Raw genomic sequence first — 15,621 nt, forward strand, 5'->3', positions numbered from 1 at the left:
AGAGGAAACATCCTTTCCACATCCACATTGTCAATACCATTCAGGATCTTGTATTCTTCAATCAAGTCATCCCTCACTCTTTTAAACTCCAGTGGAAACAAGAGTCTGTCCAAATATTTATCATAGAAGTAATCATACCATTCCAGGGGTATCAATCTAGTAAACCTCCTCTGAACCATCGCCAACGCATTTACAACCTTTGTTAAATAAGGAGAGCAATACTGCACGCAGTATTCGAGATGTGATCTCACTAATGCCCTGTATGACTGAAGCATAACATCCTTACTTTTACGTTCAATTCCTCTCGTAATAACGGACAGCTTTCCATTAACCTTCTTAATTACTTGCTTTACCCGCATACTAATTTTTTTGTGACTTGTATTAGCACACCTAGATCCCTCTGTACCTCGGAATTCTGCGGCCATTCTCCGGTTAAGTAAGACTCTGCTTTTTTATTCTTCCTGCCAAAGTGAACAACTTCACATTTTCCCACATTATATTCCATCTGCCCAATTTTTGCCCACTCACTCAACCTATCTATATCCATTTACGACCTCCTTGCAACATACTTTCCTAGCTATCTGTGTGTCATCTGCAAATTTAGCTTTCCTTCCTTCACTTCCCTCATCTAAGTGTTTGATATAAATTGTAAAAAGTTGAGGCCTGACAAAGACCCCTGCGGGACTCCACTCGTCAATCAGAAAAAACCCATTTATGTATACAGTGTGTCTGCAGGCTCCCTTTAACCACAGCGCATGTTAGTCCTTTGAAAGGACTAAAACTGATTAAACATGATTTCCCTTTCACAAAATCATGCTGACTCTTCCCGATTACCTTGATGTTTTTCTAAGTGCCCAGCTATAATCTCCTTAATGATCGATTCTAACACCTTACCCACAACAGACGTCAAGCTAACTGGCCTATAGTTTCCTGTTTTCTGCTTCCCTCCCTTCTTGGGATTATATTTGCTACTTTCCAATCTGATGGACCCTTTCCAGAATCTAATGAATTTTGGAAAATTAACACCGATGTATCTATTACTTCATTAGCCACCTCTTTGAAGATCTTAGGACGGTCTATCAGGACCTGGAGACTTGTCAACCTGCAGCTCCATCAGTTTGCTCTGTACCGCTTCCCCAGTGATTGTAATTTCACTAATTTCCTTTCTCCCTTCCACCTCCAGATTTACAAAAACATTGCAGTGATAGCTGTATCTTCTATAATGAAGACAAAAGCAAAGTATATGTTCATTTCATCCGCCATTTCTTTATTATCTACTATTAATTCCCCGTTCTCATTCTGTAGAGGATTAGCACTTGCTTTACCTACTCTTTTCTTTTTTAAATGCTTTGAGGCCCCTGCTATCCATTTTTACATTTCTAGCCAGCTTCGTCTCATACTCTAATTTTTTTCTCCTGATTAACCTTTTTGTCATTCTCTGCCGTTCTTTATATTCTGTCCAATCATCTGACCTGTCACTCAACTGTGCACAGTTATATGCTTTTTTCTTAAGTTTGATGCTTTCCGCAACTTCTTTAGTTAACCATGGATGGTTGGTCCTCCCCTTAGAATTTTTCTTTATCTGAGGATTCTGAAATATACCCTTAAATGACTGCCACTGCTTCTCTAATGATTTATCCCCTAGTCTAGTATCCCAGTTCACTTCAGCTGAAAGTCACTGTAGTCCCAGAGGACCATGGGCTGTTCTCTCATTAGAGAGAGACAGCTGGTGGTGAGTTTAACCCAAGAGCCATCACACTTCAGGTGAGTGGCAAGGTTGAGAAGGCAGGCCCTTCATAGATGACCTCAGCTGGTACGGGAATTGAACCCGCACTGTTGGCATCATGCTGCATCACAAACCAGCTGTCCAGCAAACTAAGCTAACCGACCGCCAAATAGAAGCTAATCTGGGCATTGCTGGGCCCACAATACTAATAAGGGTAACCAGGTCTGTTTCAGTGGTGTTGGTTGAGAACCAATATTCATTCAAAACTCTTCACTTTGGAAAAAGTTCTACAAGTTATTTACTGTCTACCTAAATACCAGTGGGCAGACGGGGTTTTACTTTAATGTTTAATTTGAAAGACAGCACACTCAAAAATGCTGCACTACCTCGAAAGTGCACTTAAGTATCAGCCTAAATTTTGTACTCAATGCTGGTTGAGGACCTTGTACTTAGGGAATACTACTAAACTGACATTAGATCAGATTGTTCCTTTACAGGAAAGAGTTCGGAAGCTTTGCGCTCTCTCTCACGGTTCTCCCAGTTATGATTTGAAGGACAACATAATTTTCATAAAAACAATCCAATTTTCTATTATAAATGTGCTTGATACTGAACAGCAAAATTTTAAAAATCATTTTACTCCGCACGAGGATTACACTATTTTATTTCTGAACTCAAAATTCAGCTAGCTCAACTTTCATGCCCACATAGATGCTCTTATTTAAGTTTAAAATGCTAGTCTTAGGCCTACCCTTTTCTCTCTCAAGCTGGATGCAAAATTCAACCATTTTGTAGTTGCTGCTATTTAGGGCTGCCTTTAGTCCGAGATCATTAACAGCAAGGTACCCAGCCAGCCCGTCCTTGCAAAACTCAAAAGAATATCCAACATTAGATATGCTTCCGCGATTGGACAACATTTGCTAAATAATCCTGAGCGTGCTAAGAATTACACTAACAACCTCTAAGATTATCAGTCGAGCTCGCAGTGTGGCGCAATTAAATGTGCTAAAGCTACACATGTTAATACACAGGGCCCTGTTCTTTGCAGACAGAAAGAACATGTACACACATTGCATCTGTTTCAACTAAATAAAATAGGTGACAGCTATTCTCTAGTTCATTCCCCAGGGCAATGCTCATTTTGACCAATTAGTGTCAACATGCTTGGTTTGAATTTAAACAAACCTTGGCAGTTAAGTATTAGTCATCAATTAACTGGTGCATTCTCCATGGCAACGCCTCTACCAATCAGAGTCCACTTGCTAACCAATCAGCACTCTCATCTCATTAAGTATACTTTGTTGTTCTTTTTACATTTGGCATTCTTGCAAATTGTCCTGATGAGTGCAAGACTAAAAGCTTTGACAATATCTTTTTTTTCAGCAATACTCAAAGTCGGTACTACCAAATGACAGTTTGAACATTCATAAACTTACCAGTTAGGGATTTCTGTTTTGACCAGTAAATAAAGCAGAACAGGCAGCAGATCATCAGCAGACATAGAATGTAAATGAACTAAAAATAAAAAACAAATTTTTGGCAAACATTGCACAATCACGCTTGATAAATACGTTGTAATGGCATATGTACCAGTACATCACAGGGCTCACTTTACAGTGCGAAAGTCCCAAGAAATTATGGCAAGATTGACTGATGACAATATTTACATCAAACCATAATTTCCTGGGACTTCTGTGCTGCTCCTCAGTTTTCTTTGCCAAACAGTTAGTTATCATAGCTCGGCAGATCCGCCCCCCCAACCCCAACAATTAGAATCAATAGTAATCTTGAATTTACTGTACTGTGATTGCCACTTAAAGTAAAACTTGGATATTTTAAAATAAACTTCGCCCAATTAGAATGACAAGCAAATTGTATAATTTATATTTGAAAATACTATCCATTCAAGTTGACTTCTGAATGTTTACACAGCCTTGGAAATCAAAGACTCTGGCTATTACTGTTCAAAAAAATAAACCTGAAAGCTATCATAATACTAATAGTGAAATAATGCATGCTAGTTGTTCTTGTTCCAGTGCTAATAGTGCTTCCATTGGTGGAAAAAAGCACCAGTATACTAACACCATACTTACTGGTATTCCTTTACGATTAATTTCAATCATTCCCTGACCAATTGACTAATGAAATACATTTATCTCATTAAAAGATTTATTTATTAATAGTTTTTAACCCACAACCAATGATAATGCATGAAGTGATGCGGGTGCATTGTAGGAACGGGTATGGATGTTGGATTGTTCAGATTATAGCATTAGACTAAGCACCTATCTCTACGCATGCAAATTTATCTATATAGGTTAGCTGTATTAAATCTGCAGTTTATCTCGTTATATGTTATGGATTGATTTTTCATTGGTGTATTTTTTATATTAAGTATTAAATATAGTGTATCACATGAAACAAATTAGGCTTACCACCCTAGTGCACACTTGTAAAAATGAACCAACCAGAATCTTTGTAAATACATATGTGTATTTGCCTGTTATTAATTATATTTCTGCGGAGCAAAAGTAAAATAAGTTCCATGAAATAATCTAAGTGACGCAAGTGCAGAAAAACATATATAGTGTGGCATTTAGCTTAGATAGCACCCTGCAATGTACTACTTTGTTGATTCACTGTAGATTTTGGCCCTCCCTTTCCAATTGGAACAGGACAAATCCAAACTAATATCAAACCGTTGCATTCTTCAGATCCAATGGTGACAGCTTCATTTATTAATGCAGAGACTCCTCTATTCTGCAAAATAGGTACAGATCCTTGACTCAAAAGGGCATTTGGTAGGGATCCCTGGTCTCTATCTCCCTGCAGATGCAAGTCATTGGTTGTACCACTTCTGATTCACCTAGGCATACTCTAAATCAATTTTCCAAAAAAATTGAAGCATAAATTCCCAATGAAGGGTCGGGGTACCCAATGGTCGAACTTATGGCAATCACCACCAATATTGTTGTAGGAAAATAATGAGTCCTTGTGATTTTTTTTTATTACTATGAAGCACATGTAATCCTATGGGCAGAACTTTCGAGCAGCAGCAATCAAAGTTGGATCGCTACTCCACTCCTTTTTACTTACACTGGAATGCAGCTGCACATTTCTCACCCAGCCTTCTGACTTGGGCCGGGTGAGAAAAGTGCAGTGCAGCAAGTTCGAGGCCTTCAGTCACGTGCAGAAGATACAGACAAAAGGAACCCATGCTCCCTTTTACACCACTAGCGGTCCCAGAAACTTTGAGAAGCCATGGAGAAGTGGCTAGGATGGAGGGGGGAGGTGAGGAGGTCAGGTGGTCAGTTGGTCAGTCGGAGGGTCCAGTCCAGTGGGGGTTGGAGGGTGAGGGTCACAGCTACCCAGGAGTTAGAAGTGATTTTAATTCTTCTAACTTTTCCTAGGTAACTATTCTGCTAAGAGACTTGGAACCATCCAAAGTCTCCAATTTAAAATCGGAGTTTTAGATTGTTCCCTATGCGGGGTAATTTCCCATTGGAAGTTGAACTTCCCAGGCAATTGCCATGTAATCCTTGTGTCAGGACCTCCAGGTGGGGGCCCCCCCACCCAACACACCTGCTGACGTACCTCCTGGGTATATCACCCTGGATATCAGGAGTTATGGACCAAGATATACTTTTAGTTAGAGTAGATGACCCAAATATGTAGTAGAAAAATAATATAAAACAAAGCACAAACAGCACTTTTTTTCCATAAGACTATAAGACATAGGAGCAGAAATTAGGCCATTTGGCCCATCAAGTTTGCTCCACCATTCAATCATGGCTGATAAGTTTCTCAACCCCATTCTCCCACCCTCTCCCTGTAACCTTTGATCCCCTTACCAATCAAGAACCTATCTATCTCGGTCTTAGATACGCTTAATGACCTGGCCTCCACAGCCTTCTATGGCAATGAATTCCATAGATTCACCACTCTCTGGCTAAAGAAGTTTCTCCTCATCTCTGCTCTAGAAGGTCTTCTCTTTACTCTGAGCTTGTGTCCTCGGGTCCTAGACTCTCCTACTAATGGAAACATCTTTCCCACGTCCACTCTATCCAGGCCTTTCAGTATTCTGTAAGTTTCAATCAGATCCCCCCTCATCCTTCTAAACTCCATCGAGTATAGACCCAGCATCCTCAAACGTTCCTCATATGTTATATATGTTCCAACCATTCCTTACATACTGACCTCGTTGGCTTGGTGACTGCATGACTGCATGTACCACATTTCGTAAGCAGATCAGTTTAAGCTGTGGGCTAGTACACCGATTCAGCTGACTTAACTCCCGCTTGGCACGAGGTATATTAATACTGAAATATTAAACACAGTCATCAGCTTACAACACTGTTTGTTTACGTTATTGCCACTATATTGTTACACTATTCTATTGAGTCAAAAACATAAAGAGAAATAACACTATCAATGATGAAACAGTACTTTTAAAAAATATTAGGCTTTTTTGGTTCACATTAATATCCCCTTTTACAGGGATTTTCATAGCTGGTATAAAACCAGCGAAACTAATACCCACAGCAATGTTCAGCCCCCATCCTAGCAATGCTCATCCCTCCTCCTGACAAGATTCAAACTCCGTCCCGGCAATGTTCACCACCCCCCACCCTTACCGTCAAAGCGGCTACCACCCTTCCATAACCCCCCATCCCCCAGACCTCTCAGAATGTTTGAACTGTACAGTGGAAAGTGAAAGCAGTGATTGCACTTTAAATTCTGCTGCAGTCTCAGTATTCACAACTTTCAGAGAGATAGCGAACAAGTGTTTAAGTGGGTGCTCATCTGAGAAAGTACTAGGTGACCTTCAAAGTCGCTGCAAGGATCAGGTTACCTTACTATGTACTTTACAGGTCACACAATACCTGCTCGCCAATGCATTTGGGGGCATGGGACTAGGAAGAGGGGTGACAATGTCGCATAGAGCCAGGAAACTGAGTGCAATGAGTGGTAAACTGTTACAGCCATTCATGCATGTCCTGCATCTCCCTCCTGACAAATATGCACCCCCACTCCGCCCCCCGCCAACACCCCTAATGTCCTGGCATGGCAATGTTCACCCTCCCTCCTGCTATGCACACGACAACCTACCCCGCATCCAGGCAATGTTCACCCTCCCTCCCGGCAACATACACCACCACCCCTCCTCCAACAACAAGCGCCCCCCCCCCCTCACTCCAACTTCCAGACAACGTTCACCCCCTCCCACAGGCCCTCTACTTACTCACCTTCTGGAATCTCTGACTCCGGTCTAGCCAATGTTGGAAGAGCAAGCAGAGTCAAGGAATGGGAGGGGGGGTGCGGCGGTGGTTGAGCATTTATGAGGTGAGGGAAAGGTCAACACTGGCAGGGGTGAGGTAAACATTGTTGTGGGGTGGGGGTGGGTTAGAACTGTCAGTGAGGTGAGGCTATACAGTTTCAGAGGTTGGCAACTCCATCTAAAACAATGTAAGTCGATGAAGGTAGACCTTCAGGGTCTTCAGTTCATGATGAGAAAAGGGGGCGTGGCTGCACTGGAATTACATCCAACAATTTGCCTCCCGGTTGTGTTTGCCCCTTCTAATGCTGCAAAAGCTCCAGCGCAAAATGGTAAATCGGCAGACTAAATCAGAGTCAGCGGTGGGCGTACCCTCTTTGCCGATGAATGGAAGATCCGGCACATTTCATGCAAACGAAGGCTACCAGCACTTTTATGCAAAGGTACTTTCACTGAAAGGTTGTTCTGATACTGTTCAATTGCACCGTAGTTGAAGAAGGGGAAACAACGGGCCATAACCTCCGACTAGTGTCAGAAAGTGCTAGCCCGCAGAAATTAGAAGAAATAAATATAACTTACTTGGTCTTGAAAATTGTGGGGCCACTTCTGTACACCGGAGCTGTTTGGGGCCTGTATCGAAAGACTCCTCGAAGGCCCCAGCAAAGTCAAGCAGGTCACGTCCCCTTTTTTACAGCACTACCTGCCGTAAAGCAGGTAAGTTTAAAGGGCCAGGGAATGATGTGTCTAAGGTAAGTGGATAGGATTTGGGGGTTGGGGGGGGTGCGACCAGGATTCCGACATCGGGTTGTGAGGGGGGGGAACGATTTGGGTTTCTGAGGTTGGGGAGGGTTCCAAGGTCAGGTGGGGGCCCTAAGCTCGGGGGTGTGGGGGAAAGTCTGAGGTCTTTGGGGGGGGTTTCCGGAGTTCCAAGGTTTAGGGAGGTGGGGGCACTCCCATGGGTGGGTGGGGAGTCTCGTCAGGTCAGCCTGGGCTTTTACGATAGTTACCCAGAAATTAGAAGACGTTTTAATTCTAACTTTTTCTGGGTAACTATTGGTACAACCCAGGTAGAACCATCCAAAGTTTGCGATTTAAGTCGCATTTTTGGATTTTTCCCAGCGCAGCGCGATTGCCCTGAGGAAGTTAGCATTTCTGGGCAGTTGCCGTGCAAACCCTTACCTGGGAACTTGCCAGCGGGATTCCCTAGCGCATCTTTGGGGTACCCCCAAATCTGACACTGGGGAGCGCGGAAGTTACAGCCCAACTTTTCTAAAGGTGATGAATTTACCCTTTTCCCCTGAAATTACATTCTATTAATAATTAATGCATTATCTTAAGCTCTGCTAAAATATTGGGCAGTGGAATTTTACATGAACACATTACGAATAAATTAATATTGTATAACACCAGTTCAAGCATTATAGTTCACCTGCGAACAATTACTCTTGGACTAGCGGAGATCACAGACAACACATTTCTATTGGCCCCATATTCAAAAGTTATTACTCCTTTCAAATAGCACAATATGCCAATTGTTTCACCATTAACATTTAGGTAGCATTTGGTCACATTTAGCAATTTAATGCTTTTTACATCTTCTCAAGAAACTCTCTTCATCTTTAAATGTCTCTAATGAATACTTTTTGTAGCTTCGCAGAAGTGAGTACAGATTGAAAGAAGGGTTAAAGAAAAAGTTGGAGAGTCCAACTAGGATTCATTTTCACAACATATATTCCAGAAATTTGATTCACTAATGTCTTTCAGAGAAGGAAATCAATGCATCTTCTGCTCAAAGACATTGGGCAGAATTTTTCATTCTGGGGACTAATTCCAGTGGCGGGCAGTAAAGTTGGCATGATTCCTGCTGGGCAGTGGGACAGGTGAATTCACACGATATTCTGCTTTTGAACTCATTAATTGTGCATCAGAAAGGAGCTCTGAGAACCTGGTGGCAGGGCGAGCAGGAACTTACCCACCCCACTGTTATCTCATGGCGGCATTTTTTTTTTTTATAAGGGCACCCGAACAGACATTCACTCATTGGAGGCCAGGGGCTTCGCAATACTCCTCCAGAATCCTTACAACACAGCTCATACTGGAGAAGCTTGCAGATGTGAGCAACCACATCCCGGGACATGTGACAGCACCTCTGGTATTGCCTTTCATGCATCTCTGGATAACAGCACCACTGGCGAAATACCCACGGTTCGGTCAATTCTCGCCATTGCAGAGGTCCATGTTCGCCAGCCTCTTGATCTTCTTGAGGCTGCGCTGCCTCTTGCTTCTTCTGGCCATGTGCTAACTGACAACGGGCCTTCCTTCTCATCAACTGGATGAGGGCCATTACCAAGGCAGGGTTGCCTGCAGCATCGATACCTCAGTGGATGCATGAACAAATTGAAGTGATACATTCAGTGAGAAAGTCCTTTACAGGTTTTCTTCCCTCTCAAAGCCAGCAAGCAAGTTCTAAGCCCTTCACCCTGCCTCCATTTAGTAATGGCATCCCCACCCCACCCCCTCCAGGTAAAGAACATCATGGAGCACCAGAGGTGGGTTTTCCACCCATTCACACATGAATGCATATGGACCAAGGTGATGAGAGCCATGTGAAAGAAAGCACATTTGCACAGAATTGAATAATCAAGGAAAGCCAATAACAAAGCTAACTAGGATACAACACAAAAGTTGTTTGTCAGTAACACCCTTAAATAATACCTACAAAAAATTCACAGAAATAAGGATTTTACAGCCTTTCAGTGTGCATTTAGAGCAGCAAGAATCTCACCTGAATTGTGACTTGATTCCCAAATCTTTTAGTTGAAGGTCTTGCAAACCTCGGGTTGTTTTATTGAAAGCAGCATCCTTCAAATAAACAGACAAGTATGGAGTGATAGCATCAACTATACTTCATTGTTAAGAATGCTAACATTCATTCATCAAAAATATTGTTCAGAGTTTAAAATCTCAGTGCACTTTTGCCTTAAACATTTATTAAAAGCAATGAAATTTTAACAATTACATGAGAACTTCAGAAGCTTTTAAAAATTGAATCCAAATAAAAAGGGATCGCTTTTAAAAATTGGATCCAAAATTAAGGTATCAACTTTATCAAGTTATACTGCAAATAAAAGTACTATAGCATCAAAAAGACAGACAAACTGAGGAGGTCATACCTGACTGGCCTCTATTGTTCCCACACTCTTGAAGATCTGATCATGGATACCATGAAGTACATACATCTGCAGGGTTAATTAAAAACATATATAACAGTCCCAGCATTCTACTAAACATTACCAAATTATGAAAATTGACTCTAAAGATGAATTCAAGAACTTGTTTACATACTTCAACAGCTTGTTTCAGCAATGCCATTTGCATCTCCTGCTTGATCAAAATTTTCTAAATGTAACAGACATCCCACAAAGAAAATTTGTCAGTTATTGATGAGCAGTTTAAAACACGTGCATTTTTCTAACCTTCTAAATAGGATGAGGAGGCAGAACAACTACTTACCATTCGTGAGTCTCTCAGAAGGTACTGAAGGCATTTTGTATAGAGTGCATTTACTTCATCCTGTTTTTAAAAAAATAATAAATTTATTATGTTAAGCTTACAGTCCAAGTCCATTTGATCCGAGCTGTTTTAAAGTAACAATCCGCTGGGAGTTGAGCAGTTCTGGATTGTTCAATCCAATCCACCAAAATCGGACTGCTAATCAACAAGTATTATTACTCCGTGCATCAATTGCTCAATACATTGTTCAACTTTCAGCTCGAACATGAGCAGAAAACTTGCCACTGGGATTTATATGCTGAAGAAGCAAAGGCTAGCTGCAGTCCAGTTGAGTCATACATTAAGCAGCTTGGAGGTTATCCCCAATGTTTGGCACAGCATTCTGGCAAACAAAAATGCTACATTTTCAAATACCAGTAAAATTATTGCTAGGCATTCAATTTCCTTGTAATGAGCTACAGATTATTTACTACAGCTTCTGCAGTAATATCACAGAAATGTGAAAACACTTTCTTTGACATACCTTGCTAGTGATTTACACCAAAACCTCGTTGGGGTTTTTTGGTTAAAAAAAAATGCATACGCTTTTCAAGAATTAAGATCACAAACAATTATAATAATTTAAAAATCTATCTTTAAATCACCACTACCATCAAAGAGAGAGAGAGAGAGATTTCATACAACAAAACACAAATATTTTAAAAAGTGAAAAGGGCCAACATTAAATTTACCAGAGAGCTTCAGGTTATAGGATGAAAATTAAGGCAAAGAAAATAGCTAGATTTCATCATAAGCAATAACAATGTGGAGTTATTGTCTGGCATAAGCTAATCTAAGATTTGGATGGCATGCTTGAACCACTCTAGCTTTGCTTCCACAATCCAAAAATTTGGAACCCCTTGGTTGGATTACAGTTCTAGAGTTGTGCAGATAACAATTACATTTTTTCTCATTTTTGCTGCCAATATTGAAATAACCAGTTAAGTTTCCCTGAGAAGACCACCAAGAACATAGGGTAAAAAAATGGGCCTAGAAAACTAGAGCATTCTCAGCTCAACCAGACCCTCAGGATTCCCACCCAGTGAGATTAGAGAGGGGGAACAGGCCCACCAACACTAATCTTAGAGGGCAGCGGGGCACAGAAGGGGAAGAGCATCGTGGGTTTGGTAGCACTAGTTTACAAGTTTCCAAGATGCTAGTGCAAATATTGAATTAAATGCACAATTAAGTCCTAAACATCAATATGTATGATTCACATCCTATGTCCCAGCTGCCACTAATTAGAATATGCACATTTTCTAACTATCAATAGCTGGCAAATTGTATGAGGAAAGATACTGTCACCCTGCTTCTTTCTCTGAGTCAGTCTCTAAAACAATATGAATAGTCTATATTAAAATTAAACATCATCCAGTTTGTATTCAAACCATGTTCATAATCAAAAATTAAAACTATTAAGGATAAATATAATTTTCCACAAAAGTATTATAATGAAAACATACAAAAATTGCAACTGTGTCATCAGTAGTGTCAAATTTAAAGTGGATCTGTTTTCTCTCTCCCAAACACACAGAAACCAGTTTTAAATATTTAAAGAAAAATATGCCATTAAAAAGAGACAGACAGAAACAGTTACAGTTAGGTTGGCTATATGCTATTGATGCATCTTGAGAAATGGCACACACTGAAGAATGTATCTTTAACTATCAGAGTCACAGCCTGGGGAAAAATGTCATCGAAATCCAGGCTGGTATGTTGTTTTTGATCTTTACATTCTTCACACTTTCAGTTCGGATTTGTTGCTGTTTTGCTTTGAATCAAACAAGTGTGAAAACTAAATATAAACTCATTATATCTTCATATGTCAACATTTATAAAGCAAATGTGTACAGTATGAGCAAGACCTTCTGTGGTATTGCTGATGGAAAGTTAGGTGATATATTAATAACGGGAAGATGATAATGAAGAATGTATTATTGTGGCGCTAGATAGAAATGGTATTGCCGTTAATATAAATATTTGGAACTGGAGATAAAACTGTATATTTTTTAATGATTCTGGAAGTTTAAAAATTCACAAATTAAAATACTTTAATATGAATATATAAGACGACATAGTAAAAAGTATGTAAAATATATAACATATAAAAAAGTAGAATATTTTACATAGTGCACATCTGAAATAATTCATTTGTTAATATTTGTACATGGATTGCATGTTTCCTCTAAAACTGACAAGCATCTGTGGAGGGAGAAAGAGAGTTACATTTTAGACTGATGGTCTTCTGGACAAAATTAGCGATGCAACAAGTTTTAAACAAGTAAAGAGATAAGGAAAGGGGATAGAAAGAACAAGAGAGAAAGTCTATGATAGCATGGAAGGCTCTACATTTAACAGACCATCCTCCTTCATTTCCACCACATTCAGAGTGATGCTCCCACCAAACATATCCTCCCAAACATATCCTAGTGGCCCTGGCAGAACCCAAACTGAGCAGTGAGCAGGTTGTTGCTGTGTAAGTGCCACTTCATAACACTGCCAATAATACCTTCCATTACTTTACTGATGATTGAAAGTAGACTGATGGGGTGGCAATTGGCTGGATTGGATTTGTCCTGCTTTTTGTGAATAGGACATACCTGAGCAATTATTCACTGGATTGATGCCAGTGTTGTGGCTGTACTGGAACAGCTTGGTTAGGGGTGTGGCTATTTCTGACGCATAAGTCTTCAGTACTACTGACGATATGGTGTCAGAGTTCTTCAGCCATTTCTTGATTTAACATGGAATGAATTGAACTGACAGAAGACTGGCATATTTGATATTGGGGACCTCAGGAGGAAGCTGAGATGCATCATACTTCAAACCTTTTACATCTCAAGTATTGCCAGTTCTGACAAAAAAAAAATTGAGGACATAAAAAGTTAACTAAACCTTTCTCTCCAAATAAACTGTCTGGCCTGCTAATATTTCCAGCATTTTTATCTGTAATTCAGAATTCCAGCATTTGCACTATATTGTTTTTGTATTTAAATGTTAACTGCTGCTAGTTGTCATCATTTGCTATCATCCCTGCAGATGATGCTTTAATAAGTTTTTCCATTTTAAATCAGAATAATAATATGTCATGGGATGCAGTTGCACCATGTAATGTTCCATTCTCTCTCCGCCTCCACCTCCCCAACTATGGCAAATCACTCAAAAACAAACAGTTGCCATTTTTCCATGGGTTTGTCTCTCAATTTTTAAAAAATATTTGAAGTCAGCAGCCTCTCCCAAATATCTGTTAGCTGAATACAGTTTGTGCAACATACCTAATTTCCCTGTTGCACCAATATTTCAGTCAACTAAATTAAGGAACTTATTTCTGCACAGTGGATTTTTTCCCCCCCAGATTACTTGCAATTCAAAACCTTTAGTTAGCTGAAGTTTATAATGAGGAGGAGGCTGAGAGAGCGAAATTGAGAGGGTGTGGGCACGACAGAAGGGGCCCGGGGCCAATGAGAGTGAGAGAATGCAACAGTAAACAAGCACTAAAGAAAGCTTTGTACAGAAGATAGGAAGTGACAAAGTGCTACAAAAATCACACCTGCTTGCACACAAATTGCAAAAATCAAATGGCATTTCACATGTACATTGATGCAACATTCTCCCTGATGAACTTTATCTTAAGACAGTGTCAGTCTACCCCAACACAAGAAAGAAAAACAAACATGTCCTTCACCTCCCAAATTAACCTTAATAGTGTGACTGTAAAATAAACCAGGCTAAATTGCAGGAGGAAATATAACACAAAATAACAGTTACTAACTATATGGTGCCGTAGGCTTTTCATTTCGAGCTCTTTAAAGGAGTTTCGGAATGCCTCAATGTACTCATCAACTTTGGATAATTGTCGACCCAAAAACTCTTTAGCATCCTCAAAATTTTTCAGGCAGTAGGAATCTACAGGAGATGGATTTTCATCTGAAAATAAAAATATTTTAGCACAGATATGCAAATGTAAAATGCACCAAATATACAGAACAATACAAAAGTATCATGCATTCATTGAACTTTGATTTAGTATTATGCTTATTATAACCTTGTAACAGCATAGGCTTTTCACTACAGAAACAGAGGTCAGGAGTTTTCAGATGGTGGTGTTACCTTTCCCACCATCTGAAGAGTCGGTGGTGAACACATTGCCACCAATACAGCCCTGCAGCCATTTAGCAAGCATTAATTGGCTGGAGGTGGGACTTCAGCCCCTCAGTCAGAAGGAAGTCCTGCCTCAGAGAGCTGCTGCCCAATCTGACAGGCCGGCAGCTCTAGTTCTGGACTGGAGCTGCAAGCAGAATTCAAGTCCAGGGCCAGGTAAGTTTTGTGGGTCTCAGGGCAGGGAGAGGAGGGAGGAGAGGCCCAGGAAAGGGTGGGCAAAGGGAATAGGGACATTCGTAGAGAAGTCAGGGCAGAGAGGAAGCACCTGCAGCAGCCAGGCTTTTGGGGGCCTGGGGGTTGCCCAATTTTAAAAGGAGGCTGTTGATGAAGGCACTCCCCTCTGTCCGAGGCCTGAGCAGAGCCACTTTGAGCTCCCTCCCCACTCCTGAACTCTTCCAGCCAGCCTAAAAATTGAGTTTGGGCAGGAAATGGCTCTTAAGTGGTTTTTAATTGGCCACTTAAGGGCCTCAATTGGGGCGAGGGCAGGAGGGGCTGGCCCTGGCCTCACTCGTCACACCATAAAATTGCAGAGTCGGGGCAGGTGAGAGCCCAATGGGAAGGCCATCCGAAGAGTTTTACAGCCTTCCCCGGCCTACAAACCCACCAGCAGGGGTAAGTAAAATTCTGCCCAGAGCTGAGGGGTGGAGAATGATATTACATTATGTTGCAAAGACACATTAACAGCAAATTCTCCAGCTGAACACTTGGCTTGTTCAGTGACACTTCCCGAATAATTTGTCCACAATCAGGGAGTATGCCATGACCTGTGCCATATCTAACTCCCCACCCACTCATGGGGGCACTCTCTTCCTTCAATCTTCCTGGTTTATCTTGGCACTTTTAATGCCTCCCTCAATCCAACTTGGCAGTCTCCTCTCCCTCCATCATAGTTCAGCCTGACACTTTG

General features: G+C 40.9%; 1 protein-coding gene across 2 annotated transcripts in view; it reads right to left on the reverse strand.

Moving 5' to 3' along the window:
* Positions 1–15,621, reverse strand: part of ankrd27 (ankyrin repeat domain 27 (VPS9 domain)) — a 98,627-nt gene that overhangs the window by 70,359 nt on the left and 12,647 nt on the right. The window contains exons 5-11 of one of the 2 annotated variants that reach the window (XM_041192033.1): positions 14,326–14,480; positions 10,515–10,574; positions 10,347–10,400; positions 10,175–10,240; positions 9,787–9,863; positions 5,924–6,045; positions 3,163–3,241 (exon numbers count right to left, since the gene is read on the reverse strand). In XM_041192033.1, the coding sequence (XP_041047967.1) occupies positions 3,163–3,241; positions 5,924–6,045; positions 9,787–9,863; positions 10,175–10,240; positions 10,347–10,400; positions 10,515–10,574; positions 14,326–14,480 (613 nt within the window). Of the gene's footprint in view, positions 1–3,162; positions 3,242–5,923; positions 6,046–9,205; positions 9,370–9,786; positions 9,864–10,174; positions 10,241–10,346; positions 10,401–10,514; positions 10,575–14,325; positions 14,481–15,621 lie in introns of those variants that run through there. The other variant, XM_041192034.1, reaches the window with a different exon arrangement.

Source organism: Carcharodon carcharias, chromosome 7 (assembly GCF_017639515.1).
Source record: "Carcharodon carcharias isolate sCarCar2 chromosome 7, sCarCar2.pri, whole genome shotgun sequence".
In the NCBI taxonomy this organism is placed as follows: Eukaryota; Metazoa; Chordata; class Chondrichthyes; order Lamniformes; family Lamnidae; genus Carcharodon; species Carcharodon carcharias.